The sequence below is a fragment of the Impatiens glandulifera genome, chromosome 9, assembly GCF_907164915.1.
Source record: "Impatiens glandulifera chromosome 9, dImpGla2.1, whole genome shotgun sequence".
NCBI lineage: Eukaryota > Viridiplantae > Streptophyta > Magnoliopsida > Ericales > Balsaminaceae > Impatiens > Impatiens glandulifera.
The window spans coordinates 33525935-33551752 of NC_061870.1; the positions used below are offsets into that span (position 1 = coordinate 33525935).

A 25818-nucleotide genomic window follows, 5' to 3' on the forward strand; every position below is an offset into this window, starting at 1 on the left:
ATTATTAATAATATTAGTGCAAATTCCATTATTAATTAAGAAAAAAACTAAATAGAAATGGCTTTGATGAAAGATTCAAGGTCCAACCGAGAGGAGCCTCCTTCATCAATTGCTCTGTGATTCATCTCCTTCAACTCTTTTGCCCTAATCACCATCCCTCTCCTCTCTCCACTGTTTTCATCCATGAAACACTTCACTATCTCCGTTATCCTCTCCCTCTTCACCATTTCTTCTTTGTAACCCTTCATCCTCACCCCAATCTTCAAATCATCCACTATCAACTTACTGTTCGGCACCTGATCAATAAGTAACGGAAATGTAATCATCGGAACCCCCGCGAAAATACTCTCCATAGTAGAATTCCACCCGCAGTGGCTCCAAAACCCTCCGATCGAACTGTGACACAGAACCCTCAACTGCTCGCACCATTCCACTACTAACCCTCCTCTGTAATCATCGCCCAAATACGACCTTATCCGGGATGACTCCCCGCGTGCCACCCAGATGAAACTGACGCCGGATTCCTTCATTCCGGCGGCGATCTCGTCCATCTGCTCAGGGGATACAGAGAGGAAGCTTCCGAGAGAGATGTAGAGGACGGAGGAGTGGGGATGGGAGTCGAGCCATTGGAGCTCTGGACTGGGAGTGGGAGAGATGATCTGGCTGTTATTGTTGTGATGGAGATCGCGGTAGGGGATGAGGGGGCCGACGGATAGGACGGGAAATGGGAATTGGGATTTGAGGGAAGACCGGACGTCGGGTTCGAGGTCGAAGAAAGAGGTGAATACGAGGAATTGCACTCTGTTTACTTTGGAGAATCCTAAAATGGCTTTGTCGACATGATTTCTGTCTTTGTTATGGAAGATGGTCGGAAGATCGGCAAGTCGGATCGGAGCTAAGCCGGGAATGTAAGTCGCCAGTTGTTCGTCTCCTCCTCCTCCTCCTCCGGTCGTCTCTGTTTGTTTTGTTTAGAGGCAGTAATTTTTTAAAAAGAAGATATATGAATATACTAATTAAAAGTACTGACCGGAGGATATATGAATCGGATATTGACCATTTTGAACAAAAAGATCAAAATGATGAAATATTGCAAAGACGGAAGCCGACATAGTACACAGCGACGCCACCGGAATATTCCTCCGATTTCCTATATCCACCGCCCAGTGCAAGAAAGTATCGGCTATAATCGCCGTCGCCGGCAGCTCCAGGCGGTCCAAGAGGCTGTCGACCGGTTCCCCCATCTTATTCATAACAGCATCGATGAAGGCGGGCATGTCGTTTTTTCGTACCTTCTCAGATGGTAAAACGTTGGGGATGGTCTCCAGTCGAATGGATTCCGGCCAGATCTCGTCGGAGCCCATCAGGTCACGCCACTCCTCGGTCACGACAAAAGTGATGGATATGGAGGTGATGATCATCGGAGATGATGCTAAGATTAACTTACAGAGATTCATCATCGGATTAATGTGACCTCTCCCTGGATAAGGCATCGCCACCAAGTGGAACATTCTACCGCCGCCGTCGTTAGCCGCCTTAACCATCGTAAGATTATAAGTAACGACTTAATTAAATATATTATAATTCACCAAAGATAAAACTAGGGTAGTAAAGTACTTTTACAATATCTTTCAACATCCTCACCCATGATGACATATCAATATCAAGAGTGATATTTTAGTTTACTTTACTTTATATTCTAATTTATCATATTAATTATTACTATTTTTTAAAATTAAAATATTCAATTATAATAATGAACTAGGAAGATTCCATCTCTTGATTAAAAATTAAGTATTACAAATTTAATGTTAATTAATATTTTTGAATATATAAATATACATAAATTTTATTTGTTGAGTTTGAATTTATTTATTTTTTATTTGAAAAACTTCAAAGAAATATTAAATATATAAATGGTGAAATGGTGTTTTCACGACAATCAATTATATATATTGATAAAATTTGTTACTTAAACAAATATTAGTTTGACAAAATTTCCTTTGACACGTAAATTAATAGATTTGGCATAAATTTATGATTTTTTTGTTTTATCTTCTTATTTCAAATTTTGATATTGAAAATTCAGAATTATCTAATGATAATGTATTCAATTTGGTCAACTAAACGGGAGGCTTTTACTAAATAAATTATAACATAAAAATATTTATATATTTTATTGAAGGATTTATTTGTTTTGAGCATTAAAATATTTGAATTGTGATGGGAGAAAAAAAAGTTTTTTTTTTTTAAATATCTCCTACACATCTAATACGTCGGATTTGTGATCTTACTTTCGTTATAACTTCGTTTTCTAAATCATTTATCAAAATATTTATATATTTTATTGGAGTTTTGATTTTTTTCGAGCAAAAAAATACTTTTATATTTTGTTAGTAAATTTAAACCATTCCGACTTTCATTTGTAAAATAATTGCACAATTAAGCCTCTGTACATATAATATCTACAAATAAAACAAATTTGTAAAACAATCTAATTGACTAAGATTAAAAGACATTAATACGATAATAAATCAATGAACCCTATAGAAAAACAACATAATCATTACACCTCACAGTCACGGTTTCTGCTTAAACTCAAAACACTTTCAGATATAATCGAATTCATGACATTTTAGTTTCTTAAATCGACTTTTATCACTGAGCTACCTTGGTGGGTACTTGCTATCTAATTATATTAAAATTAAAATAATTCACACTTATTAAAAATATGTATAATATGTATCTCATGATGATGATTATTTATTTAGGAATAGCATTTGTTAAGACATAAAATTGAAAAAAAAATAGTAAACAGAAAGGAAAATAAAAATATAACGGTTAAAATGGTTAAAATGTTGATAAATATAATATATTTTCTTTGTTTCCTTGGGGGACAAAATAATCATATATAAAAATAAATATATTTTTTACTGTTTTGTCCCTTTTCTATTAGACTAATAGTTAGACCAAGGGCTTCTTTGATGCAGTAGTTATTAGATTTTTAATAAAAAATCAACCTATCATTTAAGGATGATAATTTGAAATCGTTATGTTTGAACGTTTTATTCCGGTTTTATTCCGGTTTGATCGGTAGTTGGCCGGGTATGGGGTGAGATAGGATGATATTTGTATCCCGTCTCGATTTCACCCCGATTATGTCCCGAACACTAAAAACATAATTAAATATATAAAATTATCAATATATCTATTTATTAATTATATTTTATAAGAGTTCAAAGTTTATTTATTTATAATAATATAAAATTTTAATATATTATAATATATATTATATTAAAAAACCTGTTTATTTAATTTAATTTTTTAAAAAAATTAGTTATTTTTGAGAATATGGTATAAACGGCAACTCATGAAGAATCTTAAAACCGAATAGGCGGGGATAGTAATAAAAAAATCTCCGAAATAAAAACTTGGCGAGAATGGTAAATACATTCCCACCATGCACCGCACCGCCTCATTGCTATCCATAGTCACCTCAATCATCTAATCAATCTTTTTATATATTAAAATTATTATTTATTTATTTAAAAAAATTTAAAATTATTCTTTATTGGGATATGTGTAGGATTATTTTGAATAAAAATAAAAAAAATCTTTTCATTTATTTCAAACAAGATATTTTTTTTTAAATTCCAAGTAAAAATATGAATGAAGCACTTAAGAATCACTTCTATTTACAATGTTAAAAGTCTTGTCACGATTTATACATACATGCAAGATACAATTATGATATTTAGCTCTAGTCTTAACAATATAATATTTTAAGAATAATAATAGGGAGACTGACTCCCCATCAACTCCCCGTGACATGCCAGCGTGTAAAAAAAATATTTCATATTAAAATATCGGAGTGCACCATGACGCTTCATATTCCTATAACACCATAACCTAGAAAACCCAAAATCCACGGAATCCCCAAAACTATCGTGCGTGTCCGGGGAATCAATACACTTACCATTGTCGTCATCGTTTGTTCGCTTATCATCGCTTGTTTGCCTATCGTCTAGAAACCCGCATTTCTAGTCGCTTGTTCTGTTCGTTTGCTTATCGTCGCCATCGTTTGTCATCGTTCTCCTATCTTCCAAAAATCCTAAATCGTAACATCTTCAAGTCGCATTTCAAATTTTGTTATTCAATCCCTAAAATGATCAGAAATATCCATTATTCTAAACTTAGTATAGTTTGTTTAACTTGTGAACTTGTTTATGATTCAGGAAAAAAAGTGTGGTTTTTGATGCCTCGATTAATAACGAAGCCAAGAAGACTAAAAACAAGCAATGAATAGTCCGAACACGGTTAGGAAGAGTCCCAACAAAGAAACGAAGAGTTAGATGAATGCAACTAAGAGTCTAATGAAAGTAATTAAGAGTTTGAACGAAGCCAACGAATCTAAAAAGAGGAAGGTATTTGACAACGATGAAACTGAATGGTAAGATCGATTAAAAAATTTAGACATTGAAATGAAATGTTAGACATTGACGGTTAGAAATGTTAGACTTCAAATGATAGAAACACATTATAGTTTAGGTTATAAGACATTACAGTTTAAGTTATAAGACATTACAATTTAGGTTATAAAATATTACAATTTAGTTTTTTAAGACATTAAATTTTAGTTTTTCAGGCATTACACTTTAGTTTTTCAGACATTACACTTTAATCTTTCAGACATTACACTTTAGTTTTTCAGACATTAAATTTTAGTTTTTCAGACATTACACTTTAGTCTTTCAAACATTACACTTTATTTTTTCAGACATTACACTTTAGTTTTTTTTTGCAGTTTGAAGTTATACAAGAGGAAGAAAGTTTCCTTTATGTGGAAGCTTTCCCCCGCCCCACCCTTACTTCTTTCATTCGTTCAAGGTAACAATGGTCATCTTTTCAAAACTTGATTGTAATTTTCTCAAAACTTGATTGTAATGTTCTCAAAACTTCATTTTTATTTACTTTTTTTTTCAGGAACAAGGTATCTAAGAGGAAAGTTTCTTCACTCCCCGCCCCTCTTCTTCCGTTCTCGCTTCCTCCATTCCCGCCAGGTAACAATTGTCATCTCCTCAAAACTTTATTGTAGTATTCTCAAAACTTTATTCTCATTTACTTTTATTACATGGGAAAAGTATCTAAGATGAATGTTTCTTCACTCCCCGCCCATCTTCTTTTGTTACCGCTTCTTCCATTATTGCACCCGCTTCTACCATTACTTCAAGGAAAATAACTATTTTAAATGTTAAAACTTCTCCCAATGACCTGTATAAATTCGTCCGACAACTCTTGGACGTTTAGAAAAACGTTATCAAGGCCATTGGTTTCGGCTCCCTCCTATCTTTGGGTATCTCAAAATGCCCTTCGATCTATGTCGTCATCTTTTGAACAAGTTCGGTGCTAGAAAAATTGCTCTAAGGCTGAGTAATGGGGAGATGCTAAAAATTGATGAAGTAGACGTTCAATGCGTACTAAACCTCCCCAGAGGTGATGTTGACGTAACATAGTCTAAAGGATAGACATCTGATGGAGCTGAGTACCTCCAAATGTTGAGGATTTGGAGGATAGATGGATCGAGAAAGTTAATGGAAGAGCTCTTACAACTCTATCCATGCCAGAGAGAATAATAGCAAATATAGATGCAGATGACGACTTAAATCGCGATTTGTGGTATATGCCGTCTCCAGTTTTCCATGGATAACACAAAATCCAAAGTGCATATAAACAAAGACTTAATAATTGTCGTTTTAATGTGTTTTAACTTTAGTGTATGTGACAATATATTTCAGTTTAACAAGCATTACATTTCAGTTAATCAGACATTACACTTAAGTTTATCAAACATTTCACTTTAGTTTTCAGAGTTACATTTCACTTTAAAACCCATTACAGATCAAGATTTAAATGACACTTACGATTCATACATTATACTTCACTTTAAAAATAACATTACAGTTCATACATACATTACAATTTAATTTAATAATAAAAATAATATATGTTAATATCTTCTTCGCGGTGAGCGTCTTCTTCGCAGTGGTCTTCACGATGATCTTCTTCTCGGTGGTCTTCTTCACGCTCGTCGTTTTCGCAGTAGTCGTCTGCTTTGATTTGTGTTTCTCATTGGGAGAAAAATCTATTATCGCACTTTTAAGTTCTCTTCAGTTAGAACTTTTTTTATTATTATTATTTTCAGCGTGACATTTTTAATTGGGAAAAATGTCAATTTTATTTACAAAGTTGGATGGAAATGTCAAATTTATTTATAAAGTTGTAAAATTTTATTTATGTATATAAAAACTTGTCAAAATTATTTAACGTGAAGGTCTCAAACGGAGTTAAGTTTGTATCCACGTGGATATTTATTTTATATTTTTTTTTATTTTTTTTTATTTCAAATAGACTTTTTATTTGCATGTAATAAATAAATAAATAAAAATTCCCTTCTCTCCCTCTTCACCTTCACCTATCCATGTTCTTCTCATTCTAAATCTCAATCTCCAAATATCATCGACCATTTCTCAGACACATTAACCGTCTCTCTCTAAATTCCACTCTATTTTCTCTCAATTGATGTCAAATAAATAGGCTATATATTCAATGCGAAATATCAAGACTATAAATTCTGGATTTCGTTTGAATAACTTGTCTGCAATTTTCAATTTCGCTAGACGGATCAGAACAATGAGTTTTTAGCGGTTAAATGTGATATGTCACCTATGATGATTAAAATTTTGAAAAATAGAACTGAGATTCTAGTTTTGATTATAATCAAAATTGGAATTGATAAGCTAAATAAATTGGTATTCGAAACGTATAATGATTGTTTGTCATTGTTTCTAATTGTTCTTCGTAAAGGAAAAACTATTAGGCCCTGATAGTAATATCAAAGTCTAGAAATGATCTAGTTAAAAAGGAATATCAAAAATAGCCGGAAATTTTTTGAAGATTGAGATTCGTTTGTTGAGTTCTTGAATGTGATTGGATTGGTTGCGGCGGCGTCTGCTGGTGAAGAGAGGAGGTGGAGATGATGGTGAGTTAGGTCGGTGAAAATAGAGAAGAATGAAAATTTTATTTATTTAATTTTATATATTAAATAGAAAGAAAATAGGGAAATTTGAGGAAATGACCCTTCAGATGGGCCTAATTACGGATGGTGCGGGTCCATAATTTTAATAGCGCTGATAACCCTTTTTTTTCTGACGAAAATGTCTATATTGCGTCACGCATCCTCATGTTGCGTGACGCAATTTTTTATTTTTTTATTTTTCAAAAAATTTTAATTATTAATTTTTTTGGACGAAAATGCCCCAGTTGCGTCACGCAACCGCGAGACGATAAAAAAAATTGAAAAAAAAAATTGGTTGCGTCACGCAACTGGAGTTGCGTTACGCAAGGGTATAATTGTCATTAAAAAAAAAAGGTCACCAGCGCTATTAAAATTATGGGCCCGCACCATCCGTAATTAGGCCCATTTGGAGAGTCATTTCCTCAAATTTCCCAAGAAAATGTCTATTTAAAATATATAAAAATTTGTTAAAAAATTATATAAAATAAATATCCACGTGGATAAAAAAACTTAACGCTATTTTGACACATTTTAACAAGTTTATATATATAAATAGAATTTTACACCTTTATAAACAAATTTCAACTTTATAAATAAAATTCACATTATTCGTCATCTAAGGATAGGATAGGGAGTCGCTCCACATTATACTATATAATCATTTTATTTTATTTGTTAAATAATTTATCTTTGTTTGCATCATATGAAACAATGAAAATAGGGAAATGATGGATCAAATTTGAACTAAACTTTCTTGGTTTGTTCCTAGACCAACTTATTATCGATTCCGAATATAATCTTACATTTATATAAGAGATTATTAATAATATTAGTGCAAATTTCATTGTGAATTAAAAAAAAAACTAGATAGAAATGGCTTTGATGAAAGATTCAAGGTCCAATTGAGAGGAGCCTCCTTCACCAATTGCTCTGCGATTCATCTCCTTCAACTCTTTTGCCCTAATCACCATCCCTCTCCTCACTCCACTGTTTTGATCCATGAAACTCTTCACTACCTCCGTTATCCTCTCTCTCTTCACCATTTCTTCTTTGTAAACCTTCATCCTCACCCCAATCTTCAAATCATCCACCATCAACTTACTGTTCGGCACCTGATCCATAAGTAACGGAAATGTAATCATTGGAACCCCCGCGAAAATACTCTCCATAGTTGAATTCCACCCGCAATGGCTCCAAAACCCTCCGATCGAACTGTGACACAGAACCCTCAACTGCTCGCACCATTCCACTACTAACCCTCCCTTGTAATCATCCCCCAAGTACGACCTTACCCGGGACGACTCCCCGCGTGCCACCCAGATGAAACTGACGCCGGACTCCTTCATTCCGGCGGCTATCTCGTCCATCTGCTCAGGGGATACAGAGAGGAAGCTTCCGAGAGAGATGTAGAGGACGGAGGAGTGGGGATGGGAGTCGAGCCATTGGAGCTCTGGACTGGGAGTGGGAGAGATGATCTGGCTGTTGTTGTTGTGATGGAGATCGCGGTAGGGGATGAGGGGGCCGACGGAGAGAACGGGAAATGGGAATTGTGATTTGAGGGAGGACCGGACGTCGGGTTCGAGGTCGAAGAAAGAGGTGAATACGAGGAATTGCACTCTGTGTACTTTGGAGAATCCTAAAATGGCTTTGTCGAGGAGGTTTCTGTCTTTGTTATGGAAGATGGTCGGAAGATCGGCAAGTCGAATCGGAGCTAGACCGGGAATGTATGTCGCCAGTTGTTCGTCTCCTCCGGTCGTTTCTGTTTGTTTTGTTTTGTTTTGTTTAGAGGCAGTGATTTTTGAAAAAGAAGATATATATGATCAATAGACTAATTAATTAAAGTACTGACCGGAGGATATATGAATCGGAGGATAATGACCATTTTGAACAAAAAGATCAAAATGATATAATATTGCAAAGACGGAAGCCGACATAGTCCACAGCGACACCACCGGAATATTCCTTCGATTTCCTATATCTACCGCCCAGTGCAAGAAAGTATCGGCCATAATCGCCGTCGCCGGCAGCTCCAGGCGGTCCAAGACGTTGTCGACCGGCTCTCCCATCTTATTGAAAACAGCATCGATGAAACTGGGTATGTCGTTTGTTCGTACCTTCTCAGATGGTAAAACGTTGGTGATGGTCTCCAGTCGAATGGATTCCGGCCAGTTCTCGTCCGAGCTCAGTAGGTCACGCCATTCCTCGGTCACGATGAAAGTGATGGCTATGGAGCGGTTGGCGATCATTGGAGGAGATGCTAAGATTAACTTGCAGAGATTTATCATCGGATTAATGTGACCTCTCCCCGGATACGGCACCGCCACCAAGTGGAACATTCTACCGCCGTCGTCGTTAGCCGCCTTAACCATCATACGAATTATAATTCAAAAATAAAGAATCACATATATATACAATCAATACAAGTAACAACTTAAATATTATAATTCACCACCATAGAGAAAACTAGGGTAGTAAAGTACTTTTACAATATATATTTCAACATCCACACAGGACGACTAGGTCAGCCATGACCTATCAATATCGAAAGTGATATTTTAGTTTATTATTATTTTTTAAATTAAAATATTCAATTATTATACAGAACTATGAAGAACAGTTTCCCAAAGTAACCTTGTTTGCCGTTCATTTTCCCAAAGTAACCTAGTTTGTTTGTTCATTCCCAAACTAACCTAGTTTATTATTCAAACTCAATTTTATTTATTTATTTATTCTTTTTACATTTAAAATTTATTATATATAAAATTAAATTATTTATATTTTGATATATAATTTAAATTATTATTTTTATAAATTAAATTATTTATATTTTAAATTATTATTTTTATAAATTTAATTATTTATATTTTGATATATATTTTAAATTTGATTATTTATATTTTAATATATATATATATATATATTTACATTTTAATTATTATTTATATATATAATAAATATTTCCTTTAACATTCTAATAAATAATTGATAAATACTAATAAATTTAAAATATTTTAATTATAATAATATAATAATTATATATTCATAAAAAAGTTTTTAAATTTATCAACTATTTATTAAATATAATAACATTTTTAATTAATATTTTAACCCTATAAATATGATAATCTTTTTATTATATTTAATAAATAATTGGTAAATTTAAAAACGTGAATATTTAATTATTATATTGTTATGGTTAAAATATTTTAAATTTATTAGTATTCATCAATTATTTATTAGAATTATTTAATATTTATTACACTATATAAATAATAATTGAAATGTAAATATATATATATATATATATATTAAAATATAAATAATCAAATTTATAAAAAATAATTATATTTAAATTATATATCAAAATATAAATAATCTAATTTATAAAAATAATAATTTAAAATATATATCAAAATATAAATAATTTAGTTTATATAAATAATAATTTAAAATATATATGAAAATATAAACTTTATATATAATAAATTTTAAATATAAAATAAATAAATAAATAAAAATAGTAAACTAGGTTAGTTTGGGAATGAATGAACAAACTAGGTTACTTTGGGAAAATGAACGTCAAACAAGGTTACTTTGGGAAACTGTTCGAACTATGAAGATTCCCATTTCTTGGTTAAAAATTAAGTTTAATACAAATTTAATATTTTTAAATATATAAAAATACATAAAAAAAAAAATTATTTTTTATTTGAAAAAACTATAAAAGAAATATTAAATATATATATAATCGATGCGTTCCATAACAATCAATTGTATATAATGACAAAATTTGTTACATACTAGTTTTGACAAAAATATCTTTAAAGATTATATTTTCCATCAAATTTATCAATTAAATTAAATAAAAGTTTTACATTGTCTAATATTATTTATTAATATGTTTGTATTTTTACACGTAAATTAATAGATTTCGTTTAAATTCATGATCTATTTGTTTTATCTTCTTATCCCCAAGAATTATTTGGTTATGATGTATCTAAATCAACCAATTTGGAATCCTCATTTTGGTGATGATGATTATTTATTTCTTTTTAAATGAAATTGATAAATAAAAAATGGAATAGTTAAAATGTTGAGAAATAAAATATAATATAATATACTTCTTGAATGGGCAGAGTAGTAAAACCTTTGACCCACTAGACATGGTTTCCAATTTTGATACTATTTACTAGAAACTCTTTCTTTTGTTAACCAATTAAAAAGATATATCAGCAGGTATTCCGCAATTATATCATGTGCATCCTTAGATATGATTAAATACTAGTTCAAAATAATTTTATTCAAATAAATATTTTATATTTAACTTTTAAAGTAAATTTTAACTATAATGGTATAATTTCACAATTTGGCGAGCTAATAAAATTGACATTGACTGTTTAAAATTTCCTTAAAACAAACCTATCAATTAATTTTGATACAAGAAACAATTTTTTATTTTTTTATAGTTAAAACCTTATTAATACATTTGATGTTATTTTTATTTTTAATAAAATTTATATATCACTTTTTTTTTTAACTATTCAATTCTTTAATTCATTAATTAAAATATTATAATATATTTATTTTCTTTTTATAATATTTAAATTTTAAATATAAAAAGACAATATTTCAACTAATTAAAAATTCAAATAATTTTCCCTTGTGAAACAAGATTTAAAAAAAAATCCAATAAAGATTCTAAATAATAACCCAAACAAGTTCTAAAAGTATTTTCAACCAATTATTAATTTGTATTATTGGTTTTGACTTTTGACTCAGATCAGTTGTTGACATTCTTGTGAAGACAAAATAAACTGTTTCTACTCCAAAAATTAAACCTCCTCTACCAAACAAGGTGAATTTTATATTTTCAAGTAACTAATATTAGGCATCTATCTAACTGAAACATATTTAAAAAGAGATAAAAATAAAATGGGTAATAATCACTTTTATATGCAATAAATTAGTCCTGCTGTTTACACTTGTATATGCAATAAATCAGATTTCCCGCTCATTAAAGATTAAGTAAACGTTTTTTTTCTGTATAGTAAAGAAACTGAAATCGTCCCAAGTAAAAAGTTTGTCCTCTGTATGGTCACTTAATTGTATCATCTATCTATTTGCAAACTTGTGAACCTGCCAGACATACAACAAAGATATATAATATCTTATTATTACAAAGATATTGACAATTTCGTTTAGTAAAACAAGAAATACCTGCTGGTTTGCGCTCCAAAATTGGCGGTGGTTAATATTTTGTATGGGTCAGAGAAAGTCAACCGTCCCAAAACTAAGAAATCAGTATTTTCTTTGCATCTTATAAATATATATAAGTTGTCATCTACCACATGTATAAGGCCGCCTACTCCTTACCCAACAAGAGTTGGACACCTGATTATTGAAAAGAATTGATTAAAATCGGCTTATACTACTACAAATTCAGATAAAGGCATCAGAATTACTCAAACTTACATTTACATCTCCCTCCATTAGGGTTTCCATTGATTCAGCAAGCTCCACTTGCTTCGACGCAGTTGCAAGCAGTGCCTGAATAAGTGAGCAGAACAACAACATTAAGTCATCTTACATTAAGTAATCTTTTACTTCAGGAGGGAAAATCTTACTTTCTTAGTCTTTTGCAAGTCAAACTCAATTGACTTTATACGATCTAGGGACTGAAGAAGCATGTCATTTTTCTCTTGAGGAATGCTTTTGGGTTTGTTCAACAGTTCAGACACCATTGCTTCTAGAAGTTGCAGTCTCTCGCAACATGGGCGGAGGAGGCTTTCTTCTCTGACCTGAGGAACAGCATTCTCTTCAGAGCTTGAATTAGTAGATTCAGACTCGCGGTTTGCTTCCACCTGCCGTCCAACATTATTTCGTGCAAAATATCTTCCCAATGTTGGGATTAAATGATAAATGCGCAAAAATAATTTGAACAGGTTGAGAAACAAGCTTATCATAAATTTCTTGGTCCATCTTCTTTCTCTTATCTCACTTGTTATGTTAATATCTGTAATGCAAGAAATCAGTTCAGGGTAAGTCAACATCTCTTCTTTAATAAATTTATTTTATTAGAGAAATTAGAGAAAACAGATTGAAAATTAACTAGAATTCCAACCAGTATTAAAACAGACTTTTAGTAAATGTGAAAAAAGATAAACAAGGAAAAATTCAATATGTACTTTCATACTAGCACTTACTCCTTGAATCAACACCATCTGCAACACGATCATTGATGAGTTCCATAGGGCCAGAGGTAAGAGATGACATGAGATCCATCCCGCCCTAAAGAAATGAAGTAAGATAATCATCACATTCAATACGCTTTCATTAAAGTTGACCATGAGACAAAAGAAGAAAATATGATGACATACTTCATCTTGAGGTGAAATGGCTGGCACAATTTCTGATGTGCTTTGTACAGTGTCCAACCCGGCCTCATTTGAAATAATTTCTCTACTTTCTCCCTGCATGATTAAGTGTTTGTTTGATAAAACTAAAAAACTAAGTATTGAATTATGAGCAGTTAAATTTAAAGATTATTATATTATGTGAATTAGTATAAAATATTATGAAAAATAAAATTCAGTTTTTTTTAGTATAATTAAGTGTTAAGACACTTATTTTCAACTCTACACTATTAATGAAATGATTTACTGAATTCCGTATCAAATGAGCTCAACTCAAAAAGCTCTAAATATGTTCAAATTATGAAAGATGCCATGTTATACATCACAAGAACTCATAAACATGAAGCATCAGGTAGAAAAATAAGACCGCACAATTCTCACCTTAGAAGTAAAGGGCCTGGTTTCAGATTCATCTCCATCAGAAAGATTGATAGAATTCATGTATGTTGCTTCACCAAGATGAACTAACTGCAGGACAATATTTAATAAGTTATGAAATACGATTTTATTGAAGGAGATACTGTGTAGTACAAAACTGAGTAAACCATGACCAACAACTTCTGCACAAGATTCAAACTCTCAAAACCACAATAATTGTGCAACTGTTAGTCATAACAACCTCCAGAGGACATAAAACCATCAAGCAACTCTTCCTTGGTGTTATAAAACATGAACATACCTTCATTACTTCTGCATCATTCCATGGTCCCTTATTAGAACCAAGGCATCCACCTTCATGTGGGCAATGGCAAGTTCCACCAAGAAAATCAGGCAACTCACTGTACAGAATGAAAATTCAAATAAGGAGAAAATATGAGTTATCCTGCCCAAAACATATGAAATAGTGGAATGATATTTGTCCAAATAATAGCAGGAAGAACACTAACCTGGAATCTATGACTTCCAACAGTTTACTCTGGAATTGTTTACCCAGGACCTGTCATTCAATATATGTTCATGATTATATCTCTGACATCTTAAAAAAGAAGAAAATAGTAGCACTTGATATAGTTTTCAAATTACATGTATCTTAGCCGTTGTCCTAGGATCAAGAAAGCTCTTTATTGTGTTCCATAGTAGTTTGAATCCATTACCAGAGTTGACAATGTACATTTGATTTAGAGTCTGGGAGATTGAAATATAGTCAGATAAAATTAACTTGGAAAGAGAATCAAATGTGTTAGTTTCTTCAAGGGTCTTAGTCACCTCAGGATAGTTATCACCATCTATTTTCTGCATTCGCATAATCAGATCATGTGCAACCTTGCCAAAAGTCATCCAGTTCTGCACAATCAAAAAGATATGGTATCCATCAAAATGGTATGTAATATTTCACAGAAAAATTGAAAGTGTTTTAATAGGGTGAGAACTAACAACTCCATGAACATCCAATATTGTTGTAGTAGAATATATATGCCGCTTGGCCATAACAGAACAGGCTGGGAACTTCTCGGCAAAGGTCTTTTCAAACCCCTGCACGTGATATTTTAAGAACCTATCCACTGTTGTCACATTCATAAGCTTACTGGGTTCAACTTTCCCAAGCCTCTCAATATAAACAGGCCTTCCCTCTTTGTCTATGCCATGATAACCATGAGGATAATACTTCTGAACTTCCTCTCTTTCCTCGTAGATGAAATCCTAAACATAACCATACAATGCAAATTATAAGCTGCAGCATTGGGAGAAAACAAACTTGTTGCATGCTTAATAAAAGAGAGAAAGTTAGTGAACATGGATTTAAATTGAGGCCTCCACATAACCAATTTACTGTAGAACATATTAAACATAAATGTTTCTTCGGAGTCAAATATGAAACAAGAATCAAGCACATCAAGCTGAAATCAAGGTTTATATAAAGTGTTACAATCACAGAAAAAAAATGAAAATAACTACAACCTGAATAATTGTGTCAACTCTGTTTTCCTTCCTCCAGTTAAGCATATCTGCCCACATCTGAATGCTTTTATCAAGGTCAAATTTCCTTGCTTTCAGAAATCTGCAGAAGAGAGCATGTTTGCTTTTGTGAATTAGCTTTAATTGATTACATGTGTGTTAATATGCCCTAATTCAAAATGCTCTGTAAGAGCTCTGCAAGCTCCAAAACCTACTTGCAGAAATAATCAATACATATATTTCAAAAAGAAGCTATTCCAAGGTGTTTCACAGGTACCCATTTTTTACAAGGTCCTACAGGCTGCAAAGATCCATTCATATCAACTAAGTAGCTAGGAGTTTCCCAACCACCAAGTCAGGCAGCTACATACAATCAATGAACATGTTCTTCAGTCTGATATTTATTTCCATTTGATTTTAAAAATAATAATTTCCATTTAAATGCACAATAGTAAGCATTATAACTTATAAGATAACAAAATAGTTCTCTCGCTAATGTTTCAGATGTCAGTTCATCTTGTATGTATACATGTAGAAAAGGTTTTAGAGATATATAGAAGATATAATCTTTTCTACAACTATGATCAGAAACTTTATAGACCTGGCTTCACTAGAATCAAAATCACGAATTGCTGGAGTTTCTACTATGAATCCAGCAACAGGTAAAACCTTGTCATACAAGAGACTCAAAATCACGAATTAATCAACTGAAGTTTTCCACACCAGCATAGATTCCAAATACTCTAAAATTGATTTCAGATAGATCATGTTTTATTGCATTCTAAGAATGCTCGACCGCAGTCATCAACAGTTAATCTTAAATGTGCTAATTATTTGTTGCTCCAAAACGAAAGAAATACGATTTACTTGCCTCAGCATTGTATGGTAGTCATCGTGACGAGAAAGAAGCAGATAATTGGCCATCAATTCCTGACGAAACGCATTCACAGCCTCTTCCTCCTTCTCATCTCGCACATCAGCGATCGAAATTGCAGCAAATCGACAAGGAACAACGCGCCTGCTGCGTTTCCGCAGTGTGTGTGTAAGTCTAGATGAAGCATTCATTGTCTTCTTCTTCAGAGATCTGATCCTAGATCTTCTCCTCTCGTCTTCAGAAACATCTAAATCGGATCTCTTTGTCCTGTCATTATCTTCCGAATGTACAACATCTCCTGAGAATCGGACGATCCAATCAATCTTAGAGAGTTGAAATCAAATCGGACTAGTAATGGAATAGACAACTTACCTTGCATTGTTTTTGTTAGCGTTACTAAATCTGCTAGGAGACGAAAAGTCGTTGAAATCAACACCAGCCGATATTGAAATGTCCTGGATCTTAAAAGTTTCTTTGTTGAAACAAAGTTTAGGACACTAAACCAGTCAAATCGAGCTTAATTAGATTGCCGCACATATAGAAAGTTCCAAAAATTCAACACAAATTCCTGTAGCTAAGCTGTATCATATACTATCATCATCATCTTCATCAAAACAAGCACGTGAATCCAGAAATGAAGATCACCGCTTAGGATTGACGCCAAAACGATCGATCTATACAATTGTATACCTCTCGAGTGCCCACATTCTGCTGCGAACAATCATGAATCTCTCTCCCCTCTCTCTCTCTCCCTATTCTTTATGCGCGTCTCTTTTGTAAAGCGCGGGTCTTAGTTAGGTTGCTTTCCTATTTCTCTCTCTCTCGAATAATGTTGTGATCATTCATTCAATTTTAAATGGCCAAACCCTTTCTTTATTTTAGGTAATTAAACTTTTTAGGTTTTCCCATAACAAAAATTAAATATCTATTTAATTCAGCATTCCGGATTTCCTTCCACTCCTTTTTTCAGTCAATTCTTCTTAAACGTTACTTCTTCTTTCCTTTTTTTTATATAATAAAAATAATTATAGTTATGATTTTGCATTTGTATATATATTAAGATGTTATCGATAATATCTATGAAGTCAACAATTAGATAACCAAACAAGGCCCAAACTTGTGGCTTATATATATATATATAAGAGTCAACTAGGATAAATGTTTTTGATATAATTTCCAAAAATAAAAGTCAAAAGAAAATATACATAATTAATTATTGATAATTAATACTTATTTGCCGTTACTTTAAGAATGGGTTAATATTTAATTATGCATCAATTACTTTATGAATATGTTTAATTACTATAATGATTGTTGAGTGTTAAGTTATTAAAATAAAAGTAAAAATCATCCACTTTATAACATATGATAAAATATAATGTTGATTTTGATTGGACAACTTGTTAGGGTTGAATTTAATTTTTGTAATTAAAATAGTAATAAAAAAATAAATAGTGTTTATTAAATAAATAAAAGGGGGACATTTCCCAATAAAAGCAATGAGAAGAAACATGGCGTACAAGGGGAGTGTTGCCTGAAATTGAAGGGTCCGGCGAGTGGACGGCGACGGGTTGTTCGGACAGCAGCTTTTTTCTGTCTGTTGGGATGTCCGTTTCTTTGAAAGGGAAAAAAGGTTTTGTTTTTTACCATGGACACTTCGACTTGACGGTCCAGGCAAATTGGGAACTAGGTTGCCATTTTCGTGATTCTTTTTGGCAATTGGTTACTGTTCACTCGTATTAAATAATTGGGGTGTCACGACAGTGAAATAATTGTATGGAATCAATTAATGTTTTTAATGGGAATCACGACAATTCTTGCAAATCTCTAACTATGCCCCACTAGAGCTAGCAGCAAATAGTTAAGGTCTAAAGTTTCCTAAGTATTTCTGCTGAACTAACCAATTTATCATATTAACAACAAAATATTGCAACCCAATTCAACGGAAGTTTAATTGTAACTAACTAGTATTTCTAATGTAACGAAAATTTTATATTTAATTTTCACTAAAAATATCTTAAATTTAAGTTCATGGAGATCTGCTCTAGACCTATGGTTAATAAAAAAACATATTTAGACCAAATAGTAGAAGGTCTACACCTATAGAGATTGGAGGCCATGACTTTCTTTTAACCCACAAAATATACAAATAGTTAAGGTCTCCATCTCAAGGGCAAAGAACATACTTAAACCAAACAGCTAATAGACCAAAAGTTCGATTACAACTCAAAACGTAACGTCATAAGTGGAGGATCATACTCTTCCCGATTGCATTAGATCCAGATCATATTCTTATTTATAAATGTATCAACATCAATCTAAGAGTTGAGGGCTACTTTTCCAGAAAATTTGAATAAGGTTTAAACCTATGGTTGACAATGATTAATTTGTTCAAATGACAATAGAGACCAAATGTCTTGAATTTAATTCTTCTGAAACTAAAATAAAAAAATATATATAAAAAATTGTTTCATGCTGGTTTACAGTGTTATGTCTAATAACAAATGTTAACAGTGCAGACAATTTAGATTATTCTAAGATAAAATGAAACTGAAACGAAAAAATTAGGTAGGTATTTCCAAACTGAAATTAAAAACCAATCACAACAGATAGAGTTTCTAAAATCTAGACCTCCTTTTGATGTTGATCAGTCAAATAAACTATTGATTTTTTCAATATTTGAGTATTGAGTTCCAACTTATTAAGAAATAATACCATTTCAGAATCTTTGTCAATTTATACTTCCTTTGATCGTGGGTTATGGCATGCATGTATGTACTAATTAACACTCATGCCAACTTAATTAAGTGTGATCAAACACTCTAGCTAGTACAACTCGTAATCATTTAGGGTTCTTCTAATATTTGCTATGGGCTTGAATGGCTAGCCCAATTACGTCAGATAAAGTAAAAAATAACTCTTGATTCCTAGAGACAGAGGTACGATGTATATTCAGCTTGTTAATTCCTAGGATGAGATTGAATATAAAATTAGAGGAATTCCTAGGACAATGACATTTCTTTCATCTTTTTCTTCTTCCGTAAGATCCTAAACAATTTGTATACAGATTTCTCCGTCATTTCCTTGTCATCTTGCGATTATAAGAAGAGCCATCAACAAAGGATTTCCCCTCCCCCTTGCCATTTTCCATCTCCAATCCTAAAATTAACAATGTCAACATCAGTTTGTTCATCAACAAAGGAAGAAAAAGGAATACTGAAACTGGTCCATCCAGGGGGGCATATCGAAACTTACACCCAACCTGTTCAAGCCGCTATAATCATGAGTAAAAATCCCCGTCACAAGGTAACCCGACCCGACGTTTTTATATCCCCGTGGCTCGTTGTCCGGCCAGACTCATTCTTGCAACCCGGTAAAGTCTTTTACATCGTCCCTGATCACACCATCTATCACTTGCTAAAAACCCGGTCCAACGCCCACCACTCTACTCCTTCTTCTTCTTCTTCAAGGCCGCCGCCGCTGAACCAACCACGAAGAAACCACCATCACCGACGGACTCCAAGGCCGGAATCGCCTCGCCGGACATGGGCCGGCATGACTCCGAAACATGGAAGCCATGCCCGACTCCACAAGCGGAAGGAAAATGAATCGGGTGGTGTCGGGTGCGTTCAGCCCTCCTGCCTCGTCCCTTGGAACGCTGCGTTCGCTAAGACTACAACCAAGGTGGCGGCTGAGCGACAAGAACCCGCCAAGAAATTGGAAAAACCCAGAATTAAGAAGACTCCTAGACGGGAAAGTACTAGTCATAATTATATATGGAAAAACAAAAAAGAAAAACGGAGCGGACTCAAATCTTGTTTGAGGCAGCCGGGTATGCCACCTAAATCGAGAAACCGGATTGTTACCTTCAGCGACCCGGAGGCCATACACTGGGACGAATCGCCGCCGGAGATGAAACGCCTGGAATATCAAACTAAATAATGTTTCTGAGAAATCTGAAATATGCAGTTTTTTTTTGTTTTTTTATTTTAACAAAATGAGAGCGTTGAAAGATTGTATTATTTGTAGAGTATATATGAGAAACAATAATAATAATAATAATAATAATATATACTCTTTCTAGGCTTTCAATAGTATTAATTTTTATATGTTTTATAAACCTGCAAAATAACTAAATTATTTAAATTAAGGTGGTGAAATATTTTAATTCCTTTTATCAAAAGTAAAAGTATATTAAGTTTTTTCTGATTATCAATTACTTTTTCATAAAATATTTGTCACATTTTAAAATATTAATAATTTAATAATTTAATCCAAATCAATTACGTTCACCAAATTTTCTTATTTATATCAAGTATTTTGTTATTAAAAAATAATATAACTAATCATACTATCTCTAAAAAATTTTTATATAGTTTAATTGAATCCCATCTTATTAGACCATTTGTAGTCAATCAAAATATGTGTTATTCATAATGTTATGTTTTTAATTAAGGTGTGAAATAAAATAAGCTCAAAATATTTAATTATTCATTGACACTATATAGATACACATCTTAAATGCAATATTTATAGTTTCCAAAAGGAATAAATAAATGTACATTTTTTTAAATTAGAGAAGCAAATAATGAATTAAGTTTAAAAAATTAAAAAAAAAAGATTTAAATCACATTTCTATAGTAAATTTTTTTATTTTCAAATTGAGATTTAACTTTTCCAAATCCTAAGCTAGATCTCTCGCCCCTAGTCATCCCACATTTTATAGTGAAGTTTTGTCTTAAGACAAATGATTTGTCTTTATTCTTCTTCTTTTTAATTAAATAATTAAACAAAACTAGATAAGTTATTCAGTTATCTTAATTTAATAAAGTATTACAATTATACTTGAAAAAAAAAAGTTTTTCTTTTTCATGTGGAACTATCCTTTTTTGTATTTTAGAGGAAAAAAAGATCATGTTATATTAAATTATATTTATTAATCGTAGTAGACCAATAAATAATTTCTATAAGTATTATTGAAGAATATAATGAGTTGTTTAATTAAAATTAATTTTATTTTTCTAGAAACCTAAATAATTTTGTTACTATTCAGTAGAGAAGTGTAAAAAGAGATTCGGCAGCCGTAGAAGCGGCCGGAGCTCGAGAAGGGGGAAGATATGGAGGCATATTTGTGGATTCGAAGCAGCCTCTCCAGACCCAAAACGACCAAATTCCCATCTTTAGCCGTTTCTGGCGACGGCAAGAACCAATCCTCGAAAGTAGACGAGGAAGAGCTCTATGGAGTCACTACCCAATTGATCGATTTTGTCAAGGCCTTCAATTTCGATACATTCAGAAATTTCCCCCTTCAAGGTATTATTATTATTGATGCGATTGGCTTCATTACTCAAACCCTATACAAATTCCGTACCAGTATGTGAAATTGAAATTGAAGTGAATTGCAGATGAACAGGAGGGATCAAGTAGAGATAGTGCGATTCCTCCGAGGAATTATGAGAAAGAAAAGAAAGATTTATCTGATTGGCAAGAACGGCATGCGTCGCTTGTGCTATCCAAAGTCAAGGTTTCATTCTCTCTATCTTTATCTCTATTTGACTTGTCTATTTGTTTCTGTGATCAAGTGAATGGATTTAGTTCGTGGGGGTTTAAACTATTGATGATCCCAATTCTGTATTTCAACTTCTGATTATATTATTATTTGCTTGGATGAACATTCATTAGGTTTGGATTTCAAGTTTCACTGAAATCTAATTAACACAAGGCAACAGGTTGTACTGTCATTCATATATGCTCTTAGAATTGGAATTCCCAATGGTGGTTTGTTGTTCTTGATGGATTTCAATTACCGAGCCACAACTTTCTTCAAGTTGTTGAAACAATATGACCTGATTGATTATTCATGATTTTAAGTTATTGTTAGTCAAATGTGGTAGAAGGGTTTTAGACTTGGTGCAAAATTTGACATCATTGTTGTTTACCCAAAAGTTGTAGTTGAAGGGATTCATAGTTGAATTGAAACCCTTTGAATGTTCATATCTGTATCTGGTCTATTTTGAGAAAGAATCTAGATTCAGATAAAAAAAAAAAGAGTGTTTCCTCTGCCTTCTCAGTCTCATGGTTTGTTTATCTTCTTGGTGAATTGATAATATATTGTCAGGAACTATCTCAACTGAGATTTAGGTTATGCCCCCGTTATTTGAAAGAGCTGCAATTCTGGAGAATATACTTCAAACTTGTCAAGATCCATGTTAATGAGTAAGTGGAACAAGATTTAGGTTTAACAAAGAATACAAAATTTAGAAAGAAAAGAAAAAATAACAATTCTTGTGAGTTTCATATTGATTTTGCTAGATACGAATTGAGAGCGGTTAGAGCTGAAAAGCTGAGGCAGATGGCTATGGGCATGGAAGATTCCTCGAATAGAAGTTCGTATGAAGTGGAAATGGCGGAGACGAATCAATTCACTAGTTCAGTTCCTTCTTCGGCCCCTTTGGAAGGACTCGATACTCCTTCCTCTGATATTCAGTAAACAAATCAGGCAATTTCTTAATTTCTTTGTGCTGCAGCGATTTATAGTTGCTCATTGTTCACAATCTTGATCATATCTTATATTCCTCTGTCTGGTTTGTTGTACCAATAGAAAGCATGTCATGTACAATATGGAATTATATATATTCATTTTCCAACAGATTTTCACACAATTTTTGGAGTATCAAAAGTTTGTGACAGTTCATTAAAAACAGAAGTCGTGTGATCGATTCCCACTAAGAACGATCTAGATTGAAGTCAGGGTTATGCTAGTTTCCTGATGCTCTCACAAATCTAGTTTGTTAAAAAAAACGAACTCTCAACGATTTTATTTTTCTACTCAAACACCAGTTGCATGTCTACTTGCGGGTTTATTGGGTCTTATTGGGAGCAGGGGAGTAGAGAACTTTTGGTAGCAGACAATCCTGTCTACTTGCGGGGTTCCGGGTTTATTGGGTCTTATTGGGAACAGGGGAGTAGAGAACTTTTGGTAGCAGACAATCCTGGACACACAGGATTGTCTGCTACTAAAAGTTCTCTGGGGCGAAAGTGTAATTATACTTTTTTTTTTTTTTTTAAATGTCTGCCCTGTGAGAGGAAACAAGGAGTTTACTTGCAGTTGTAGGCGATTTCTAGATATTCCTTTAGTCCATATTTCGCAACTAATTAATGGAAGACTACAGGAACTAATATTGATGATGCATTTCTTTTAAAACTATCAGGTTTGATGTTCAAAATAAAAAAACTTTCCAACTATAAACTCATATTATCATTTCAATAGTTTTATTTTTACTCACAAAAGTAATGAATGTATTCCCCTTAAGAGTTTATTATCTAAATAATTTTCATAAGTTGCAACAACATCAAGAATTCAAAAATAAAATTAGGTCATGGACAAGTTGCCAAAGAATCCTTTGTATAATTGATTTATTCTTTTAAGTATAAAAATAATATGTATTTTCAAATGAGATTTTTCATTTGTTTCTAAGAGCTTGTTTGATATTGGATTTTTAGAAAATACTTCCTTGATAATTTTTTTTTTTTAATAAAGACAGTGTAAGAGTATTATTATGACCTTGTTCTTGTAAGATTTTTATTTAATCTTATACCAAATCAGTTTTCTAATTAATCACTTTTCACCAATCACATATCTCATTTCATTAACCAAAATACTAAAATACCCTCTATTTAAATTATTATTTTTTATTTTATTTATATATATCAATATCCTTTAAATCTTTTTACCAAAAATAATCATCATTTTCTCAAAATCATCAACCATCATTATTTTTTTCTCTCTCCAGGTTATTCAAATAACCACAATCCAAACAAGGCCTATAAGTTAATTGACAGTAAAATTGTGATAAATAGTTTTGTTTTACCAAAAAAAGACTACTCTAGATCTAATACTAGCCATATAATATAAACGGCCAAGAACACAAAAGTACTAGAGAGGTGGGGTTGAAATTGATGTTTTAAAAGTGGCAATGGATCTGATGATAAATAGATTAACAGACAAACAAAACATGGAAGTGACAATGCTTAAGGGTGGCACAGAATGCCAAGGAAAAGAATCTTGTTACATTTATGTCTTTTTTTATTTACTTCTTTCATAATTCAAAACACAACATCAAAATTATAATTCTCATTTTAATTTAGGCCATTAGTTTTTATTTTATTTGTAATCGTATGAGCAGCCAATGCCCATTATATAGTGTTATTCATACATTTTTTTAAGCAATTCATAAAAAAAAACTTTATTTTTTTATTTAAAAATTTGAAGGAAGCATGTGATTAATAAGGATGTGTGACAACTCACAAAGATTGTTTGTGCAAAAAGAGAAAGACTGCAGCATTCGTACACCATCCCGTGGCAAATGAACAAAGTAAATACTTTTTTTTTTTTCTCCATCTCTGTCTCTGTTAAATAATAATAATAATAATATATAACTCAGAATATTCAATGAGTCACGGAAATTGTGAAAAAATGAATAATGTTCACTTCATTCTAGGGTCTATTTTTGTTTTTCTTTCTTTACAAGTGAAATCAGATAGTAAGAAGCACACTAATCCCTCCCCCTCCAGCACCCGTGACTATGCTGTCTGTACGTGCACTCACGGATTTGTAAAAAGAACATCAAATCAAATCATTTTTTTCTCAAAAAATGTAAACAAATCTAGACTACAAACAAGGATATTTAGTTCATTTAAATAACTATGTTTCCATAGTGAATTTTAAGGTAATTATTAAAAAAAATTGATAGAATGACATAAAAATGTTATTATTAAATGAAAAGTTATATTTTTAAAATTTAAAGTAAATAATGATTTTTTTGGGAAATAATAAAGACATCCAAACTGGGAGGAATACAAGAGTTTGAACCCAGAAGAGAGCTATCAGAATTTAAAGATAGTTGTTTTCGTAATTTCATCCTATCGGATATTTCAATTTTGACAAAGGGTCAAATTTTGTTGAGTAATGAGGATTTGCCTCCACTATGAATGAATGAGTGAGTTACCATCATTGATCACATCCCTCCAGACTTGATCCATAGTTATTCGAATCCTCGTGAAGACCTTTGCATTTTTTTCCGTCCATATTTGAAAAGTAATTATGGCAAAAAAGCATTTGAGCACGTTTGAGTAAAAGTCACAATTTTCGTTTTGATTAACACAAATTTCTTGATTGTACGTCATTCGTTGTTTGAGAGGTTAAACAAACTCATACATATCTAAAATCTACCTCTCACATCAAAGTTACGAAAGATCAACCCCACACACATAAGAAGTATTTTGTACTTAGAATGTTTATATATTTTAGTCAAGTGTTATCCACCTTCTTACTTTTCTATTCAGGTATATTTAATTTTAATTAAATACCTTTTTATTAAGCAATGGCAACATATGTCAAATCAAACTAGCTCTATATCTCCTTCCAAAAATGGCCTAATCACAAACAAACAAAAAATTATTAGACCAAGAACCAACCTTTCTTCTTCTTCTTCTTCTTCTTCTTCTTCTTTTTCTATAATTTATTTAATAATGTAAACTATTACCATAAAAACAAATAGAAA

At 32.1% G+C, this 25818-nt stretch overlaps 3 protein-coding genes across 3 annotated transcripts; 1 reads left to right on the forward strand and 2 right to left on the reverse strand.

The window, feature by feature from the left end:
• Positions 1-3: 3 nt before the first annotated feature.
• LOC124915524 (UDP-glycosyltransferase 87A1-like) lies at positions 4-9469 on the reverse strand. The gene is made up of 2 exons (XM_047456254.1): positions 8922-9469; positions 4-955 (listed from the first exon to the last, which is right to left on the reverse strand). Exons 1-2 carry the CDS (start codon positions 9442-9444, stop codon positions 48-50), a joined length of 1431 nt encoding a protein of 476 aa, XP_047312210.1. The 5' UTR covers positions 9445-9469; the 3' UTR covers positions 4-47.
• A 2529-nt stretch (positions 9470-11998) lies between these two features.
• LOC124916302 (phosphatidylinositol/phosphatidylcholine transfer protein SFH9) lies at positions 11999-17084 on the reverse strand. The gene is made up of 15 exons (XM_047457027.1): positions 16628-17084; positions 16253-16553; positions 15385-15484; positions 14860-15126; positions 14692-14769; positions 14509-14610; positions 14373-14422; positions 14165-14264; positions 13867-13953; positions 13450-13542; positions 13266-13360; positions 12697-13132; positions 12545-12619; positions 12290-12463; positions 11999-12208 (listed from the first exon to the last, which is right to left on the reverse strand). Exons 1-14 carry the CDS (start codon positions 16632-16634, stop codon positions 12410-12412), a joined length of 1845 nt encoding a protein of 614 aa, XP_047312983.1. The 5' UTR covers positions 16635-17084; the 3' UTR covers positions 11999-12208; positions 12290-12409.
• A 4199-nt stretch (positions 17085-21283) lies between these two features.
• LOC124915231 lies at positions 21284-22927 on the forward strand. The gene is made up of 4 exons (XM_047455909.1): positions 21284-21568; positions 21661-21779; positions 22374-22471; positions 22568-22927. Exons 1-4 carry the CDS (start codon positions 21373-21375, stop codon positions 22743-22745), a joined length of 591 nt encoding a protein of 196 aa, XP_047311865.1. The 5' UTR covers positions 21284-21372; the 3' UTR covers positions 22746-22927.
• Positions 22928-25818: the final 2891 nt, after the last annotated feature.